This window comes from Semicossyphus pulcher, unplaced genomic scaffold (genome assembly GCF_022749685.1).
Source record: "Semicossyphus pulcher isolate SPU_LCO1_2020_fin unplaced genomic scaffold, fSemPul1.0.p SCAF_14, whole genome shotgun sequence".
Lineage (NCBI taxonomy): Eukaryota > Metazoa > Chordata > Actinopteri > Labriformes > Labridae > Semicossyphus > Semicossyphus pulcher.
Genome location: NW_027211648.1, coordinates 9,174,800 through 9,192,546, shown reverse-complemented (window position 1 = coordinate 9,192,546; position 17,747 = coordinate 9,174,800). Strand labels below are relative to the sequence as shown.

Genomic DNA, 17,747 nt, shown 5'->3' with positions numbered 1-17,747 from the left:
GGATGTTTGTGTGATCCTGCGTCTGGGTTTTCATGTATACACGAGCGAGTGCACGCGCTGTGTTTTAATTGTTTGCACGTGTATTTGCCGGGTTTTGATTTCACTGTGGTTGTGCGTGCAAATGCGTGTGCGTGATTGGTACCTCTCCTCTCAGCTGAGCCTCCCTGAGATGAAGGGGAAGAGGAGGATGATGAGTTGGAGGAAGTTCTTTGCAGCATGGCGTCCAGAGAGAGCTCGGAGCGCCGCAGGTCTGGGTTACTAAAAAAAAAAGGAGGAAAACATCCCTCAGTTTTTTATGTTCTTTCAAAGAATATAACATATTTATATGCTGTAAGACCACTGCATGTTTTGCAGCTCCTGCAGTGTAAAAACACTTTGCTGCAGTATGTTGAACTTTCTGCAAAAAGAAGCTTCTTAAATTTAACAGCTCCAGCAGTCTGTGAAAGTACAGCAGCACTTTTTGTAATGGCTTTTAATGGTGTTTTATGATCCTTTATTAAAACACAGGCAATCTATTTAGAAGTCACTAAAGGACAGGCTCATTAGAGGTGAGAACAACAACAAACAGTCTAACAGTTTTGCATAAACGTGTTAAAGTATGATCTAGAAATAAAGGGCCCTTCTGATGTTTAATTTAGACTTCAAAAGGGAAATAACGAGCGAATATGAGCTTCACCTGGCCCGTATGAGCTGAGAGCCTGTGCGAGGGCCCAGACCCACTCCTCCATTAGGCGAGTTCTTCCTGACCAGGGCTGGAGAGATGGAAGTGGTCCTCTGTGGGACCTGGGCACGCACAAAGACACACAGACATCAAGAATATTTCTCATTGTAATTATCACATTTTATATCATGGGAAAAATGACTTGGCACGTTAAACTGTGGGCGGTGACGCTCTAATAACAATCCGAGGTTGATCGACTTGTTTTGTAACACCTGCCTGGTAACGATGCCAAAAAAGTTAACTGCAAGTGACGTATTTCAGAATGTTTATATTTCCTTGTATCACATCCAACATCTTAAACAGTTCTGTGGAAGTTTCCTTAAACTAATTAAATGTTGCAACACCTGCGGCATCAACCTCCTTTAAGTTACTTAACTTTACTGGAGAGAGCAACACAGTGTTCACATGTACACATCAACCACTCCGTAAGCAAACACCTGAGGAAGACTTTTTAAATCAGTATAAAGATTTTGAATCGGTTTGTGTTTATCTTTATGCTTCTGATGCAGTGAGAGTTGAGTGAGCCATGTTGTCAGACGAATCTCTGCACTTTTTGTTTTTTAGCTGCAGACACAGGAGAAAAGCTGCGAGCTAAGCTGAAGCTCTCTTTTTTTAAGGCTGTTTTTCTTTTTTGTTAGGTCTCCCTCAGTGTTCACCATTCACAAATATTTTACCCAGGGCCAACTTTCTCTCAAAAACAAACATACCTGAAAATAAAACCTGCAGAAACACTGAATAAAGCAGCTTCAGGTTAAATATCAGTGTCTTTCCAATGCTCTTTGGAGGGGATAGCTTGGTTGGGAGCCAAGGTGTTGCTAAAACCCTTCATTGGTTTAATGATTTAGTAAAAAAAGACGGTGACCTGACTTGAAATAGTAGCCTTGAAATGTTTCAGCATCTGACAGCAATCGTTCGTGGTAAATCAGACTCACAAAGCTTCAAATCAGATTCAACTGACAAAATTCAGAGTCAGGGACGGCCCTTATGTTTTCACAATAAGCCAACATAGGTATATATAAAACCTATGTTGCTCAGATGTAATGTAAAACCATCATTTTTCTTCTAATAACACAAATAAAACAGTGCTTGTCTTCAACAAGAAAAACACATCATAAGCATCTGCCATCCTCGTCTCTGACCTTAGGTGGAATGTCTTCCTCTCTCAGCCAGGCAGTCCGGTCTCGATCCCTCTCTCTGTCCCGTTCCCGATCCCGTTCCTCCCTTCCTGTGATGCGCAGCGGGGGTCCGGGGGTGTCAGAAGTGGGGTCCGAGTTCTGCCGGGGCATCTCCGGCCTCGGGGAGCCGACGCTGACTCCTTCACTCAGAGCTGAGCCCGTCTGGTCCTGCAGAGACTGAGAGCCGGACATAGAGCTGGTGTGGGTCTTCACCGGGACCAGGTGAGCCATCTGTAGCAGGGAGAGAGGAAGGGTTTGAGTCGGGGGGATGGGAGGAGGTTGATGGTGTATGGAAAGGTGTATGTATGGAGAGAGCCCGTTGGAAGGGGACGAAGGAAAGGATGGAGACGTACACAGATGAAGATCCAAAGTTAGGAGGGAGGAAATTGATGAGGTAGAAAATGGTGAAAGAGAAACAGACAGAGGAAAGGAAGCAGAGATGCAGCAAATATCAGAGAGGTTCAAGAGAGGAATCAAGATGTTAAAATGACCAGTTGTTGGGAAAGTAAAAATTGAGTGAGATAAGAAATTGAAAGGTTTATGTAGACATGAACTTGTAAAGGAGTTCATGCTATAAGGCACTAAGAGTGTTGAGATGTTTCTGTTGTTTTGGAAACACACCAAACACACTCATGCCTCCTTTTGCACACCTTCACGCACACACACCTGTGGTTCGATGGAGCGGTGGATGGGTGGGGTGCAGGCGGGCTGCATGCCCCCGCTGCTGAAGGACTCGGAGCGGGGAGGGAGGGAGGGGTCGGAGATGCGGTTGGACACTTTGTGCTGCAGCGCCGGGGAGCTCTGTCTGTTCAGCTTAGATCGCTCCTCCACCTGGGACAGGTCACATACCACAGTCACTCACAGCCCAACACACAGCACAGCCAATCACCACGTTCGACCCAGTGCAGGCATCGATCACCCTCATGCACCCAAACAAGCCACCAGAAAATCTTAACCCCTCTCAGCGCTGTGCATATTTTCCAAAGTTGACTGACTCAAGATAGAACTGTTGCGTGATTCATGATTCAGTGGAGCGTGAAGTGTTTTTTTTTTTCTTGTTGTATCACGTCTCAATACCAACTGCAGATTTCCAACGAAGCTCTCGAGGGATTGAAGGCATTATCTAAGATCTAAACGAGCAGGTTGTGGTTGATTTTTTTTCCCACCACATTCTCTCCTCAGATTCTTATCTCAGTTTTTCCTTAACAACCAAAGTAAACACAAAACAAAGTACTTCACAGTGGATGGAGTTGAACCAACTAAAGTGTAAAGAAAACATCTAGTTTGGTTTAATAAAGCTGCTTTAAAATGAAGTTAAACTACTTTATAAAAAAGCCCAAATAAAGGTTAATTAGTTGTCTTACGAAAATATACAAATGAGACCAAAACCTGTCCAGAACATAACGATCACAGACTGTAAGGAGTGTCTGTGAAGGTTCTCAATCATCCAGGTCATTCAGGACTTGGTTGAAGTTCACCTGAAACGTCTTCAAGAACTTCAACCAAGTCCGGTTGCCTTTTGGATTAAGCTTTGAACTGCAGAGAGTCTTCTCAAAACCAGGTTTTTGTATCATTTGACTACAACTGAAGTATTTTATGGCCTAAAGTCTGAAAAAAGTGGTAAAAGGAGTAATTTCAGTACTTGAATCTCTATGCAAATGTGAAAGTAGTTGAGCTACCAGCAAGCTTCTGCAAAATGTAGTTAACCTACAAATTTAATTACACATAGTTGACTATTCCCCTACACTGTGCGTCTCCATGTCCCACATACAGTTGAGGAGTAAGAGTGTCTGATGGCTTTAGGTAAAGGTCAAGAATCAGCACCACATTCAAAACCCCAATCATGTATTTCACTACATGTGAATGTAGTGTGTGCAAACATCCCAAACCCTGTTTGATTGTTAGTCTACATGAGTGTTTGAGCGACCGTTTCTACCAACTTGGCAGCCAAAGAGCACCAAGTGAGGAAGGCAGAAAGCTCCTGGAGCAAGTGTAATCAGATTATCAGATTATCTGCTGTGCAGTGAGAGGAGGCTGTGAGGAACGCTCCCAGCTGCACGAATCACACTTTTCCACTACAAACAATCTACTCAACGGTTTCTGTAGGGTTGAGTTATGGCTCAGCAGGGCATGGTGCCGCTCTACCCCAGGTAAACGTGTGTCATAGAGAACTCTACCGTTTTTAAAGCTTCATGTAAATCCCCATGAGCTCATAATCTAGTCAGATTATTGAAGATTATGACCTGGGTTAGAACAACTATGCCATTCTGTGTCATTCCTCCAATCTTTGTTAGTCGCCCACTAGAGAGTCGACTGCAATGAGGCACCTATGACAGATATGGCAACAGAAAACTTCCAAAATACTTTGTTAGTTTTTCACTTGTGATGAAAGGCAACTACAGATAAAAGGATGGATTGTATACAAACAGTAGCTAAGTACAAAGAACAAGAAGAACTGCTCCCAAGATCTGTGGAGGCAGTATTCGTTCAAGGTTAGCATCAACATCAGCTGACCTTTAGGAGAAAGACAGAATTACTATAAGATCCCTTTACAGAAGAAAAACCTTTTGGGTAGTGCTGCAAAAATCTACTACCCAAAAGCTCTTTCTACTAAAGCCACGTTTCCACCAAAAGTACCAAGGACCTTTGGAACCAGGAGCTACTTTCATGGTATTAAAAGGTTCCTCCAGCCCATTGTTGTCTGGGTTTCCAACAAGGTCCAAAGACCCTTGAAGATTGGGCAAATGAATCTGCTGACGTGTGAAAGAGTCTTCTGAAAGCTGCGAGTACAACTTTAAAAATGGTCCCTCCCCAAAAGTACTTTCAGAAAGTACTACCCCCCCCCTAGCAGGGACCATTTGGGTAAAATAAAAGTCCCTGGGACTCCTGGACTATATTTAGACCCTGGGACTCTAAGAAGACCCAGTGGAAAAGTACTAACTAGCTCCTTCAGTCCATAGTCACTGGGGAAAGTTCCTGTGGTAGAAACGCAGCTTACGGCAGGGATTCCAAGAGTTAAAAATGAGTATTACAAGAAGTTGATTATGTCTACTGCCTAAAAAGGATGAAGAAGGAGAGCAGATGGAGGACAGAGGGCATCCTCTGAGGAACCATCACCACTTGGCCAGAACCCATTACCAAGCCGGGGGTTAGCTGACTGGTTGACTGACCTAAAAGATGGTATTGATGTGTGGGTTTCCCCGATGACAACAGCTCCAATACAGCTAGGAGCAGCCTTGCTATAATGCTTTGTGGGGCACTGGGTGACGAGGCGACTGGCAGGGTTGGGGGGTTGGGGGGTTGAGGGGTTGGGGATGGCTACCAATAGATCAGTGTGATCAACATCTCTCCTCTGGATCTCAGTCCCAGTAGAGAATGATTGCATAATTGCATACATATTTAAATAGTGGATATAATTGACACATTATAAATGTAGATATATTTACAAATATATGAATAAATGTACATTGTGTATGTGCATGTCTTATGTTTGTATGCTGTTGTACTTCTATCTTTGTGAGGACGGATACGACTTTTAGACCTTGAGATTAGAGTCATTTTATTATTGACAAAGGGCTGTTTGAGAGTTGAGACATAAGACTTTTGACTTTTGTGGTTGAGTTTAAGATTTAGTAAGAGACTGGAGATGTTTTGATTTGTAACCATATACAGGCACAGGCAATATTTTGGACTACAGATATTTTGAGTTCCTTGTACATAACGTGAACAGGTAAACTAAGATCTTCAAATGATGTGCATGTACCAACGTATACTAAAGGCGACACAAGGTCCAACAATTAGGATAACCGATGGAGTCCACAATGTAATTGTTATAGTTAAGGGTAGATTTGGGACCAGGGTATCTAGTATTTCAGTCACAAATACAGAAGTACAAAAATGTGTTTGCTTGTGTTTATGTACATGTGTTCTTTGGACAAGGGTCTAGCACTCAACAGATCTCATGCAGACCTGGTGCTGGGATCCAAAGGGAGAGTTATTTTGGGAGCAATGAGGGGTAGAGGCATGTGGTATGAGGAAGGAATAGGAAGGGTGATCCGGCAACAGGAGTTGGGTGTGTCTAGGTGAGAATGATTGGTAGACTATGTCGAACACCGAGTTGTCAGGAGAGAATGTATGGGATACGTTATTCATGGATAACCTTGAGGAAGAGCGGGAGCCATTGGGTGAGGTTTGGGGAGATGTGCGAGGAGAGAGGCCCAACCAAAGAAGTGAATTGGTTGGAGCGCTGGATGCCAAACTGTCAGTGGAGCGACTATTCATTGGTCTGCTCATGTTCTGTCTGAGTATGTCTGCCGGGGCAGAAGCACTTAGGTCAAATGTACTGGAACTACCACTTATTGCATTGTGCCCCCCTCCCTCTCTTCCTCCACCCCTATCAGAAGCAGGTAAAGGGAAATGATTGTTATCGGGGACTTGAAGAAGTTTGCCATACTTGGAGGAAGGTGAGTAAGAGTGTCTTTGAGCGTTTGCAGGGAAAGATCGGGGGTCAGTGGGGTCAATTACCTCACAGTTAGAGGGCAACATTAAGCTCTCATGGCTGGCAGCTGACCTCATCTCATTCCACAACCCTCCCTGATACTCCGGCTCTAAATCTACATCTATTCTACAGCAAGGCGAGTGCGATCTGGATCGAGGACGGCAACTAACCAGTTTGACCACAGGAATGGGAACAGGAATAGATCCAGACTGAAGTCTCTGGACCTGTCCTGGGGACTGAGGATGAGCTTGAAGGGCTTTAGGGTCCGGAGACATGAACCCATGGATGGCTGCCTGACTGGGGGCAGAGAGAGGCCTGTCTCTTGGCTTCTCTTTCTGATTACTGGGCCCAGGAAAATGAATGTTTGGTACTACATTAGACTGGCTGACTTGCCCTTGATTAGAATGCTCTTTATGACTCTTATTAGGTGCCCTACTGGGCCCATGGCCAGTAGCCTGGTTGTGTTCCTGAATGGGCCCTGGGCTGTGGCTCCTCTGAGTCAGTCTCTGAGCCCTAAACTCCCTGACCTGCTGGCTTATCTCCTGCTTCAGCCCTGGATCTAGGGGTTCACTGGAGTCTAGTGCGATACGCATATGGGGTAGGTTGTTGGAGAGGAGCTGGGCAGCATGGGACGGGGTTCGCCTAGGGGCTTGAGCTCTCTGTTGGCTTTGAGAGCCAGCGGATGAAGCTGGTTGATTGAATGACTGGTGATGTCGTAAGTTGGGGCGGGGCGGGTTACCCTGAACATGCTGCTGCTGCTGCTTCTGGACCTAGGAATCAGAGTCAGAGGAGGGTAAGCAACAACACAAACACACACAAAGCAGACATCACTGTACAGTAACACATGCCTTCAGTGGGATTATCAAAGCAAGAGCATTTATTCCAAAAACTGTTCATACAAAGTGGACATGGCCTCTGGTCTCAAAAGTGAAGCCAATGAGGAAGTGTCTTAAACCTGCATTCTTTCTAATGTCCAGCAGGGGGCGACTCCACTAATGAATTCCCAGTTGATTCATTACCCTAGTTATCTAATGAGTTGATGGTCTCAATTGCTGGTTTCAAGTCTTTTAAGTCTTAATTTTGTAAAAATGGTCCCATTTAAAGTTAAATTGGGGATAAAGCAGGGTATGCTTTAAGGCCTGGCGACCTGGATTTGACAAGTTGCTACACTTGTGGTACGTTTATGATGACTTCAAAAAATCAAGACTGTAACGGTCCAAATGCTGAACTAAAGGCTGCAAAATGGGGATTCACAAACCAACTGTGGCTACGTCCACTTGTACTATACAGTCTATGGTTAATTCTCAAGTATCTTCCGGTTTAAAAGGCGTGGTCTCCACACTTGTTGTCCTGTCAGTCACAGGACAACTGCTTCTAGTAAGACCTGCTGAAAAAGATATTAACAATACAAAAAGGCCACTTGGTGCGTATAAGGCACAACTGGGTTTGAGTCCAAAACATCACTAATACATGCATATACTTTCTTACTTTATCAACCGCATGCTTGTCTTTGTAAATCATGCATGTTGCGACTTACTTCTTTCGCCCAGGCGGGCTTGTCATTGGGATTGATGATATCCTTGTAGTGGTAAAGTGGTTTCTTCTCTGCTTGCCTTCCCTCCTGCTGCTGCTGCTGCTGTTGCTGCTGCTGCTGCTGTTGTAGAGACACCAGGTAGGCTCTCTCCTGCTGGAGCTGCCTCTGTAGCCGCTCCGCCTGACGCTGCTCCTCTATCTGCTTACGCTTGTACTCCTGGGGGGGGGACGAGACGGGGAGGGGGAGATCAGAGACAGGACTGCTTCTTATGTGCGATTTGTGTCATGCATTCACAGATCATGCAAATAGGAACAGATAAACACAAATATTGACAATTGGAATCACGTCAATGGAACATGAACACACGTTTGGAGCTGAGGGGTAAAGAGGTACAGAGGCAGGAAGAAAGGAAAAGGAAGACAGGACTTTTCAGACCACAACACATCCCTGATCTTTGGCACAGGAAAGCCATTGTTTTGGCTTCTGGAGTTTACTTTGGATGGATCTCAAAAGATTTCCTTGCAGGCTATTTTTATGCCCACTTTAAGAAATTTCTCCTCAAATAGGATGCAAGATTAATTTGGCAAACTCTTAAAGACAAACTTGCACAAATAAAGCACAAATCTGTCGCCCCAGACAAGACTTGGGCGCTCAGAGAAACCCTCTGTGGAAAACAACAACGTCCTATTTCCTCTTGGATGTTCTCACTTTGTTTGCGCCAACATGATCGGGGCTGACAAAACAGTTTTTTCCGCATCCTCAGGGGAATCGTTTGAGATCCAGCAAACGTAATGCTACTGTACATGCAATCAGTGATGTGAATAAATTCCACACACACATTACAGATAAGGCAAATCATCTTTTCCGCTTCGTGTTTTTCCTCAAATCTGTCGCTAACAGGTTTAGCTGTGGATTCCCTCTCAGTCAGTTCCTCTGTACAACTTGGGTGCCACTTGGGTGCATGCAGTGGGGATTGGGGGCCACACAGCACAGATGGGGAGCAGTAGTAGCACTGTGGTTACCAGCAGTAAAGCCTGTTCCTGTAGTAGCTGCTGCTGGAGAATCTCTAACTGCCTCTGTTCTTCTTCCAGCTGTCTACGGATATACTCCTGAGCAGCATGTCGGCACAAGAGGTAGAAATAGACTGAGAACAAAATCAGGAAATCTGAACATCCAAACACAGACAGGGAGAAAAAAAATAAGACAGAGATAGAGGGAGAAATAGAGAAGTTAATCTCCTGAGGTGGCTGTGAAGAGGAGAGAAGATGGGAATCAGGACGCAGATGAAAGGAAGAAGACAGTGTTCTCGTACAATAGTAATGTGTTACAAAGGAAACATTACAGGGACAGAGAAAAAATAGCTTTGAATATATCTTTCTAGAACACTTGAGTAGCGTGGGAGGAGAGCAGCAGAGCGGCCAGGACAGACAAGAACATACACACCAGAACAGCAGTAAGTTCAGTGGGAGGACAGAAGGTAGAACTGTGAGCAGGAAAGAAGTAGAGGGAAGGACACAGAACAATTAAGTTGTTGATGCACGTTTGAAAATATTACTTTTCTTCTGTATTAGAGAAGGCATTTAGAGCAGCTGACATTTGTTGATTCAATAATTAGGAAAATTGAATTAACTCAGCTACTCAACAGTGTCTTTATAGAAAGAACCTATCAGCAGGATCATAAATATTAGCATTTGTATATTATTTCAGATCATAGACTGTATAATAAGATGGCTGACATGACAGCTCCCTAAAAGTGAAGCCAAACTATCTCTATCGCCCCCTGCTGACTGGCTGCAGTATAGGTCATAAAGCCCACCTCCTCCATGTTAACAGATGGGACATGAGTCAAACTATAAAATCAAAATACACGCCAAATAAATGTTTCTCAAACATGGTTTCTGTCATTATAGTTAGTTCTTATCATGCTGATTTACGTCCAGGTGTTCATTTTAATCAGTTATTTGATGCTGTAAAAAGGATGACTGACAGCTCTAATGACAAATACGGCTCCTGCTGATCTGTTAGCAGAGTGGAGGAGGAACGGCGAGAGGAGACATAAGTAACGCTAATACTAAAGTCATTGAAGTTTACATATCTGTGAACGTCTGCTTCAGACCAACACAAGAAGCTGTTCTGCTGTTAAACACACCAGTGCCGGATCTTTGCCATTTATTTCCAGTGAGTTAAATGTGTGTTTTGGTTAGCGGAAGAGGCTATGGCCGCTCCACCCGCCGATCTCTACTGCGTAGCTCTGGCTCCAAATGACGTCACCATAGCAAGATGGCAGCGCCCGTAATGAGGGGTATTTTCAATTTTGTACAATGAGAGCAGATGGAGATGCGTCGTCTATCTTTATATACAGTCATTGTTTCAGACCAGTCATTAGTTTGTGCCTAGAGATATTGCCAGGTTATGTAAATACAGGCATCTCTTCCTACACTTTTTTTCTTCTGGATCTTTTTAAATCTTTTCAAGGATGTCTGAATGTCCGAGTCATGTCAAATGTCCACTGCATTTATATTTTTGTTACTGGTATGACAGCTACAAAGGATTTTACAGCTTTGCCGAGCTGTGTGCAGAAGACACAGAGAATGTCGTCAACAACAGGAGGTGTTTTTCATAATCTATACTGAACTTATGATAGATAGATATAGGGTTTTTTCCTGTAAGTCAACTGATTTGTCTTTGCAACATTTAAAATCAAAACGAAAATCTGATAAGAAGTTAGATGACAATAAGGCTAATAAAAGATGAGAGAAAGTAGGAGGTGGTGTTTAAATCTATTGCGTGTAAGATCCAGTAGCTGAGAGGAAGAAAGTGTCTGACAGACGCGGATGAGACCGTGAGCACTGAAACACAATGTATCATCAGATTACAAATGTCAGAGTTCTCTGTCTGAATCTGAAATACTAAAAGAATGAGTAAAATACATCCCTGCGGTTATCAAAGGGAGTGAAATCAGAGTGACTCAGGAAGACAAAGGCCGATAAAAAGAAACAGAAAACAACTGAAAGTTTTGGGGGCAAATTATAGATTCTGGACTCGAGTCGTCATCGCGTTACAAACTTCTGCTACATGGGAACTATTCTACATGATATCATAGTAAGTGCATGAACCTGTTCTCTCTCCGCATGCCTCCTCTCCTCCTCTCTGCGGAGCTGCTCCATTTCCTCGTAGCGCCTCCTCTGTTCCCTCTCGTGCTGCTTCCTCAGCTCCCGCTCTCGCTGCTGCTGCTGTCGGGAGAACAGAGGAACAAGGCGATTCAGGATCACTGCACAAAGGGTTTATCTGTTTTCACACAAATGAAGAAGCCGTGTCTCAGCACAGATTCTCACACGAGCGCTGGAACTTTGAAATGCGAACTCATTTGATCAGCTTTCTTTTTGTATGATTATTCCTACTAAATTTCAAACCTCCATAATGAGACTTGGCTTGGATTCCTCCATTAATAATGGAGGGGATTGTAGAAGCGCAGTCGCACAGTGTACAGAGGTATTACTGCAACAGAGACAGTTTATAGATTAGAAACTTTTTCTAAAGCTGTTGCACCAAGCGCTGCTCTCTTTTTTAGATTGCAATTTTTTACTATTTTCCATATTAACATTTTTCAAATCTGTATATTTGTCTGGGGCTGCACGCTGGGGCCTTTCTGTGTGGAGTTTGCACGTTCTCCCCGTGCATTCTGGGCTCTCTCCGGGTACTCCAGCTTCCTCCCATAGTCCAAAGACATGCTCGTTAGGACTCTAAAATTGCCCGTAGGTGTGAACGTGAGAGTGAAAGGTTGTCTGTCTCTATGTCTCAGCCCTGTGATTGACTGGCGATCAGTCCAGGGTGTACCCCGCCTCTCGCCCATTATAAGCAGATAATTAATGGATGGATATATTTGTCTTTCAAGTGATACATATAAATGGCATTACCTTCTTCTTTGAGATATATAATTTCTTTAATACTTCTAAATTAAATAAACCCAATTAAACAGGCTTAAAATCTTAAAGTGGTAATCTCTAAGATCTCAGTTTCGTTCTCTTTGGCGGCACCTGTGGTGATAAACGGTAATTGCAGGAGCACACATCCCAGATAGCCAGACAGTGTCGCATGTGTGATGTCCACGGTTGGCTCCGGTTGTAACTCTTGATTTTCCTCGCTTTCCTTTTTAGACTGTTTGCTTCATCTGAGCGTCGAGTTTGTTTCTTTTTCTTTGGATTTTCACTTCTTTTTGAAGTTGTATCTGTAGTCATCCATCTTCGTTTGTTCAGCCATAGTAGATTACTGTTTACGCGCAACACTTGCAGAGACCAGAAAACAGCCGCTTAGCTCCGTCTACCCTCTCTGGCAGACCAACCACTGCTGATGGAAAACCGGCACTAACTGGGTGCCGCTTGGCAATAGATAGTGACTTAACAGACATTTATTAAAATGAAAATCTTCGAGATTATCACTTTGATCTTCCTTTATATAAAAACATCACTTAGTCAGTTTTCCTTCAGATATCAGGGAGTTCCCCTGTCGAATGAAAAATTCCTCTGTGTCGATGACTACGCTCAAAAAAGACTCCCTGAAAAAAAAATCCCCTGCAGTCAAAATATATTTGGAATTATAATGAGCACTATAAGAAATTGTTGGTCATACCATCAGGAACTACCAGTACTCATCTGCACTGTCATATGTGGAGATTTTAAACACTGATATTCAGCTTGTATTGAATTTTTTGTATGTTACCATTAACTGTTACCTCATATACATGTTTCTACCACACACACACACATGCTTTTAAGCCTTCTTCATGTTTTGTATTATTGTGTGAAACTACACAAACATATGACACTAGCACAATCACGCATATAGTGTTCACAGACACACACTCAGCCCTGAGTGGAGGGGTCATGTTAGTTGAGTCGAGTCACGGTGCTCAGTCGTGCGTTGGGAGGCAAACCCTGATGGGAATCCAGACAGAGTGCACAGATTATGGGCTAAGGATTTCCTTCTATAAGCCTGATCTCTGGAACTAAGAGAGGGACACTGGGGACAGGCTGTGTGTCTCTTTCTGTATCGCTCTCCGTTACTCTTGCAGCCTCTTCCAAATGGTAGATGTGAGTTTTTGGACATTTTATGCTTTCAGAAAGTGTGTGAGCCAAACAGAGGGCTTCGACTGGTGTGAGAATGTGATTAAAGCAGCTGAATTAAGACTGGAGGTATTTAAAAATCTGAATTATCCTTCCTGTTATAATCTCCAGGGGTAAATTTGTGCAATCCATGTTAAATCTGATGTATGTTTTTGTATAAGCTGCTGGATAAATTAAGCAGAAATCTCTGGGGCTGAGAAATGAATCTAACGCAGGAGTGTCAGAAACTGCAGTTCCTTGAGTGGCCACTTGAGGCTGGCTCCAAGAGCGAGTCAATCCCTATTAGGCCATATATTAACCTTCTCCTGCTTACCTCCTCCAGCCGCCTCCTCTGCTCCTTCTGCTCCTCGATGCGCTTTTGTCTCTCGGCCAACAGTAGGCGCTTGTGCTCTTCGTTCTGCTGCTGCTCCAGCTGCTGCCGCCGCTGCGCCTCCGATCGTTCCTTATTGGCCAGCTGGAGGCGCAGGAAGTCCCGCCTCAGTGTGGACTCTCCGGGGATGTTGATGATGGAGCTGGGAAAGGACCAGTACGAGGAGAGATGTTAAAAGCGTTCAGGAGAAAATCTTAAGACTGTTTTTGTGTTTGGAGTCGTACTGACCTCGGTTCCCCCATGTCTCTTTCTTCATCCTCCTCTTCACTGCCACTGTACTCATACTCTGTCTCATCTGATGGAGAGAGAGGACAGATTTTAAATTATTAAAAGAAGAGAAAAGGTTAAGACAAAGATGAGTAAGGCAATAAGAGAAAAAAATCTAATCTTCTCCAATTCCCATTTTCGCTCCAGCTCCTCTTGCCCATTGCTTAACTGCTCACGATTCTGGCATTCCCCGACCCTTCAAGGCGCTCTCTGTTAGCCGCTTTGCATAAGAGTATAAATTGTAATTTCGCTGAGTGTAGCGAGGTGGAGAACATTAGCTCGGAGCTCTTTTCACTCATACGGGGCTTAAAGCATAGCGTTTGTAGAAGCGGGGCCCGGCTCGTACAGAGAAACATCCACGCAGACGTGTCCTCCTCTGAAAGTGACAGAGTGACAGCTGGAGAAAGACACAGTGTCTACAATGACAGGACATTTCTATACATCATCAGGACAGCGGCCCTGCAGTGTGTTGTTTCTTGGAGCGGTTAATGTGGTTCTTACTGACGCAGTGGCTGTGTGCGAGTGTCAGTCGATCATTCAGACTGACTGCGCGTGTGTGTGTGTGTGTGTGTGTGTGTGTGTGTGTGTGTTTGTCGTGGTGGATTGAAAAGGAAGTCTGTCACTTTTTTTTCCTGCCTCACTGAAAACCATGATGCGACTACATGCCTGTGAAAGAATTTCTGTGTGAAAAATGTACTGCATGTTACTCCTGCAGCCTTTGTTTGTGCAACAAGTGTGAAGGCAGTGTGTGTGCGTGTGTTTGAGCAAGCACTTCAGCCACTTCCTGCATGTAATGGGCGGGCCAGCTGCACCATGGAGTTATAGAACATGAAATAAAAACCTGTTTTTAATTACTTATAGTCAGTTTGTCAGCAACGGCTTTCGCATGTATTTAGATTTTATCATTAGAGGCAGTCTGCCATTCCCACACTGGATTCACATCGCCAATTCATCCAGAACTTGGTCCTACAGGTTTTAGTCATGAATTTCAGTGTCACATAATCCAAAGAAAACATTTAGAACATTTTAAAATACATCATTGCAATTATTGTGTATGAAGTGGAAACCTCCTTTAATGTAAGCTAACGACTTCAAGCCGCCTGTATTTTAAGAGGTAATTTCAAAGATGTTAGTTTCGTTCTCTTTGGCGGCACCTATGGCGATAAATGGTAACTGCGGGAGCACACTTCCCAGATATCCAGACAGTGTCGCATGTGTGACGTCCACGGTTGGCTCCGGTTGTAACTCTTTATTTTCCTCTCTGACGGACTGTTTGTCTTCATCTGAGCGTCGAGTTGGTTTCTTTTTCTTTGGATTTTCACTTATTGTTGAAGTTGTATCTGTAGTCATCAATCTTTTCTTTGTTTGTTCAGCCATAGTAGATTACTGTTTACTCGCTACACTTGCAGAGAGCGGAAAAGCAGCCGCTTAGCTCCGCCTACCCTCTCTGGCAGACCAACCACTGCTGGCTGATGGAAAACGCGTCACTAACTGGGCTTTCATCAGCGGGCCATAGGCTCAATCACCATTGTGTTACCATTCGGTGATGGATAGTAACTTCACACATTTATTCAAATGAAAACCTTCAAGATTATCAATTTAAGCATTACTCCTTCGTCCCTCTGCACCACGTGTGTTTATCTGCATGTTCAGCTGGGTTTAAATCCATACGTGCACATCCAGAGCACATGCTCCTCCTCACCTCTCTCTCCCCTCTTCTTCTTGGTGCGGTCGATGTGGTCCTTCAGCTGGATGCGGACTTGCCGCTCGTTGGGCAGGTCCCTGATGAACGGGTGTTTGAGGAGCTGCTCGGTGCTGGGTCTCTGGCCGTGGTTCTTCACCAGACAGCTCTCTATGAACGACTGGAACTTCTTCGACCTGAAACACACACAACGAAACATGAATAACTGCTTATCCTGCCTTTGATAGCGTATAAGAACGGCTACTTTAGATGTCAAGTAAACACTCACCACTTCTTTGACTTCAGTCTGGGGGCGGGGTTTCGCGGGATGAGGAAGAGGGCTCTCATTGGGTGCATGTCACACAGCGCTAAAGATACAAGGTACAAAACATTGGCGAGTTAGGGCGAAAACATTATCAGCGTTATCAAACCTCGCTAAATAAGTGTTGCACAGGTACGTACGTGGTGCTCCTTCAGCCATCTCTATTGCTGTGATTCCCAGTGACCATAGATCACTCTGTAAAAGCAGAGACACACAGCATAAATACTCTGACAAAGCACAACAGGCGGACACATCTTCAGGGAACGGGAGTCTGTTTGAGGCACCTTGAAGTCGTATGTAGCGTCCGGGTTCTCGTCACAGGCGATAACCTCCGGCGCCATCCAATATGGCGTCCCGATAAACGTGTTCCTCCTCCCCACTGTTCTGTCCAGCTGGGCCGAAACACCAAAGTCCACTGCAGGGGAAAAACACAAACAAACAAGCATAAAGAGTTAACGATATAGTCTGTAGCTGACTTAATGCTTTGTTTTTCACTGTGTGCTCGTTGGTGTGTGCGCTGAAGCAGAATTATACCAGTGGGCTTCACTGCATTCCATAATGGACTCTAAATGGGGAAAAAAACACCAAACTAGCAATATCTTGGCCGATTTATAAACAAACACACACACGCACGCTTTATAATCCCCTCCCCACAGGAAAGCGAGAGAGTTCCTTCTCAGCAGTCTGCAGCGTAAACAGCAGCAGAGCAGCGGAGAGATGAGTCGGCTGGTATTCAGCATAAAAGAAGAAAGAAATGCACACATGCACACACACCTCAGATTGAGCCACCTGAAACTTTACACCTCCTCCCGCCCTCCCAATCCTACAGCCGTTTGGTCAACGAGGTTAGCTGACAGACTGACCTAGTTTGACCTCTGCGTTCTCCGTCAGCAGGACGTTCTGTCCCTTGATGTCTCTGTGGATGACCTTGTGCTGGTGGAGATGAGTCAGACCCTGCAGACAGAGATGGAGACACACAGTGAGGGAACGCCACCGCTGCAAGGAGCCAAGTCACGATTATTGTTAGAATTATTATTATTATTATTATTATTATTATTATAAAAACAGCCAAATTCTTTATGGAAGTGCCATTGAGTAGGACTGGTAGCTCCATGCTTGCTATCTCTGACCTGGCCTTTGACCTCCCTGTGCAGGCTACTTTTGTTTCTAGAGCTATGAAAGAACATCAGGTTAAGTATTACTTTGGTTTCTGGTCTATGTTTCTAAACAGTAGGGCCATTTAAACCTCTGAAGGGTGTACTACAAGGCCAGATTAGAGGCTTAGCTGGGATTTTCTGTGAGGAAGCTGCCTCTTTTAACCTGGCTAGATCACCAGGGTAACTTACTCTGCAACGCTAACATGGTCCGTACCAGTGTTAATTTCCTTAACGGAAATAATAACGGAATAATAATAAATAGTCAAGGATCCATTTTCAATGACGAAGACGAGACGTTGACGAGCTAAAAATAGATCGTTGATAATAAAAACTGTGACGACGCGTATGTTTTGTTTTTGTTAACGAGACCAGAGGGGACTAAAATCTGTCTGTCAAAATACAAGCAATTCATTCCTGTTACTGGGTAACGGGTATCACGAAGGTGGTGGTTGACTCTGTCATCCAGGCTTTCTGCTTCAGGCTCTGTGCACGCTCACAGAAAGAGGGGCGCTGTACGCGTCATTTGACGCTTCTTCTGCACAAAAAACGAGCGACCATTGGCTGCCTGCTTCAGTCAGACTGTTTCAATGAGCAGTGATGATAAAAATTGGTATTTATCACAGATTAAATTGAATTAATTAATTAATTTCAATCATATTTTGCTAAATACTTAAATTATTTCAACCCATTTTTATGAATAAAAATATCCGACCTAACTGCAGTTCCTGACTATACAACTGAAATCATGTGCAGCATTGTTACAGTGTAAGAGTTGCACTTTGTGTAGTTGTTCCATTAGAAATAAATGGGAGGCATTGAGAGCGTTTCATGAGGTAGAATAAAAACAATAATTAACATAATTAACTACAGATTTCTGCAGCATTCCTTTGTTCCTTGTT

General features: G+C 44.0%; 1 protein-coding gene across 4 annotated transcripts in view; it reads right to left on the bottom strand.

Moving 5' to 3' along the window:
- Positions 1-17,747, bottom strand: part of LOC138590942 (traf2 and NCK-interacting protein kinase-like) — a 72,133-nt gene that overhangs the window by 15,308 nt on the left and 39,078 nt on the right. For 2 of the 4 annotated variants that reach the window (XM_069661380.1, XM_069661381.1), the window contains exons 6-19: positions 16,555-16,645; positions 15,976-16,106; positions 15,832-15,886; positions 15,659-15,737; positions 15,391-15,566; positions 13,650-13,716; positions 13,365-13,563; positions 11,045-11,161; positions 7,932-8,144; positions 6,565-7,164; positions 2,563-2,727; positions 1,861-2,127; positions 677-783; positions 143-258 (exon numbers count right to left, since the gene is read on the bottom strand). In XM_069661380.1, coding sequence (XP_069517481.1) covers positions 143-258; positions 677-783; positions 1,861-2,127; positions 2,563-2,727; positions 6,565-7,164; positions 7,932-8,144; positions 11,045-11,161; positions 13,365-13,563; positions 13,650-13,716; positions 15,391-15,566; positions 15,659-15,737; positions 15,832-15,886; positions 15,976-16,106; positions 16,555-16,645 — 2,383 coding nt within the window. Of the gene's footprint in view, positions 1-142; positions 259-676; positions 784-1,860; positions 2,128-2,562; positions 2,728-6,564; positions 7,165-7,931; positions 8,145-8,950; positions 9,038-11,044; positions 11,162-13,364; positions 13,564-13,649; positions 13,717-15,390; positions 15,567-15,658; positions 15,738-15,831; positions 15,887-15,975; positions 16,107-16,554; positions 16,646-17,747 lie in introns of all 4 variants that reach the window. The other 2 variants (XM_069661383.1, XM_069661382.1) reach the window with 2 other exon arrangements.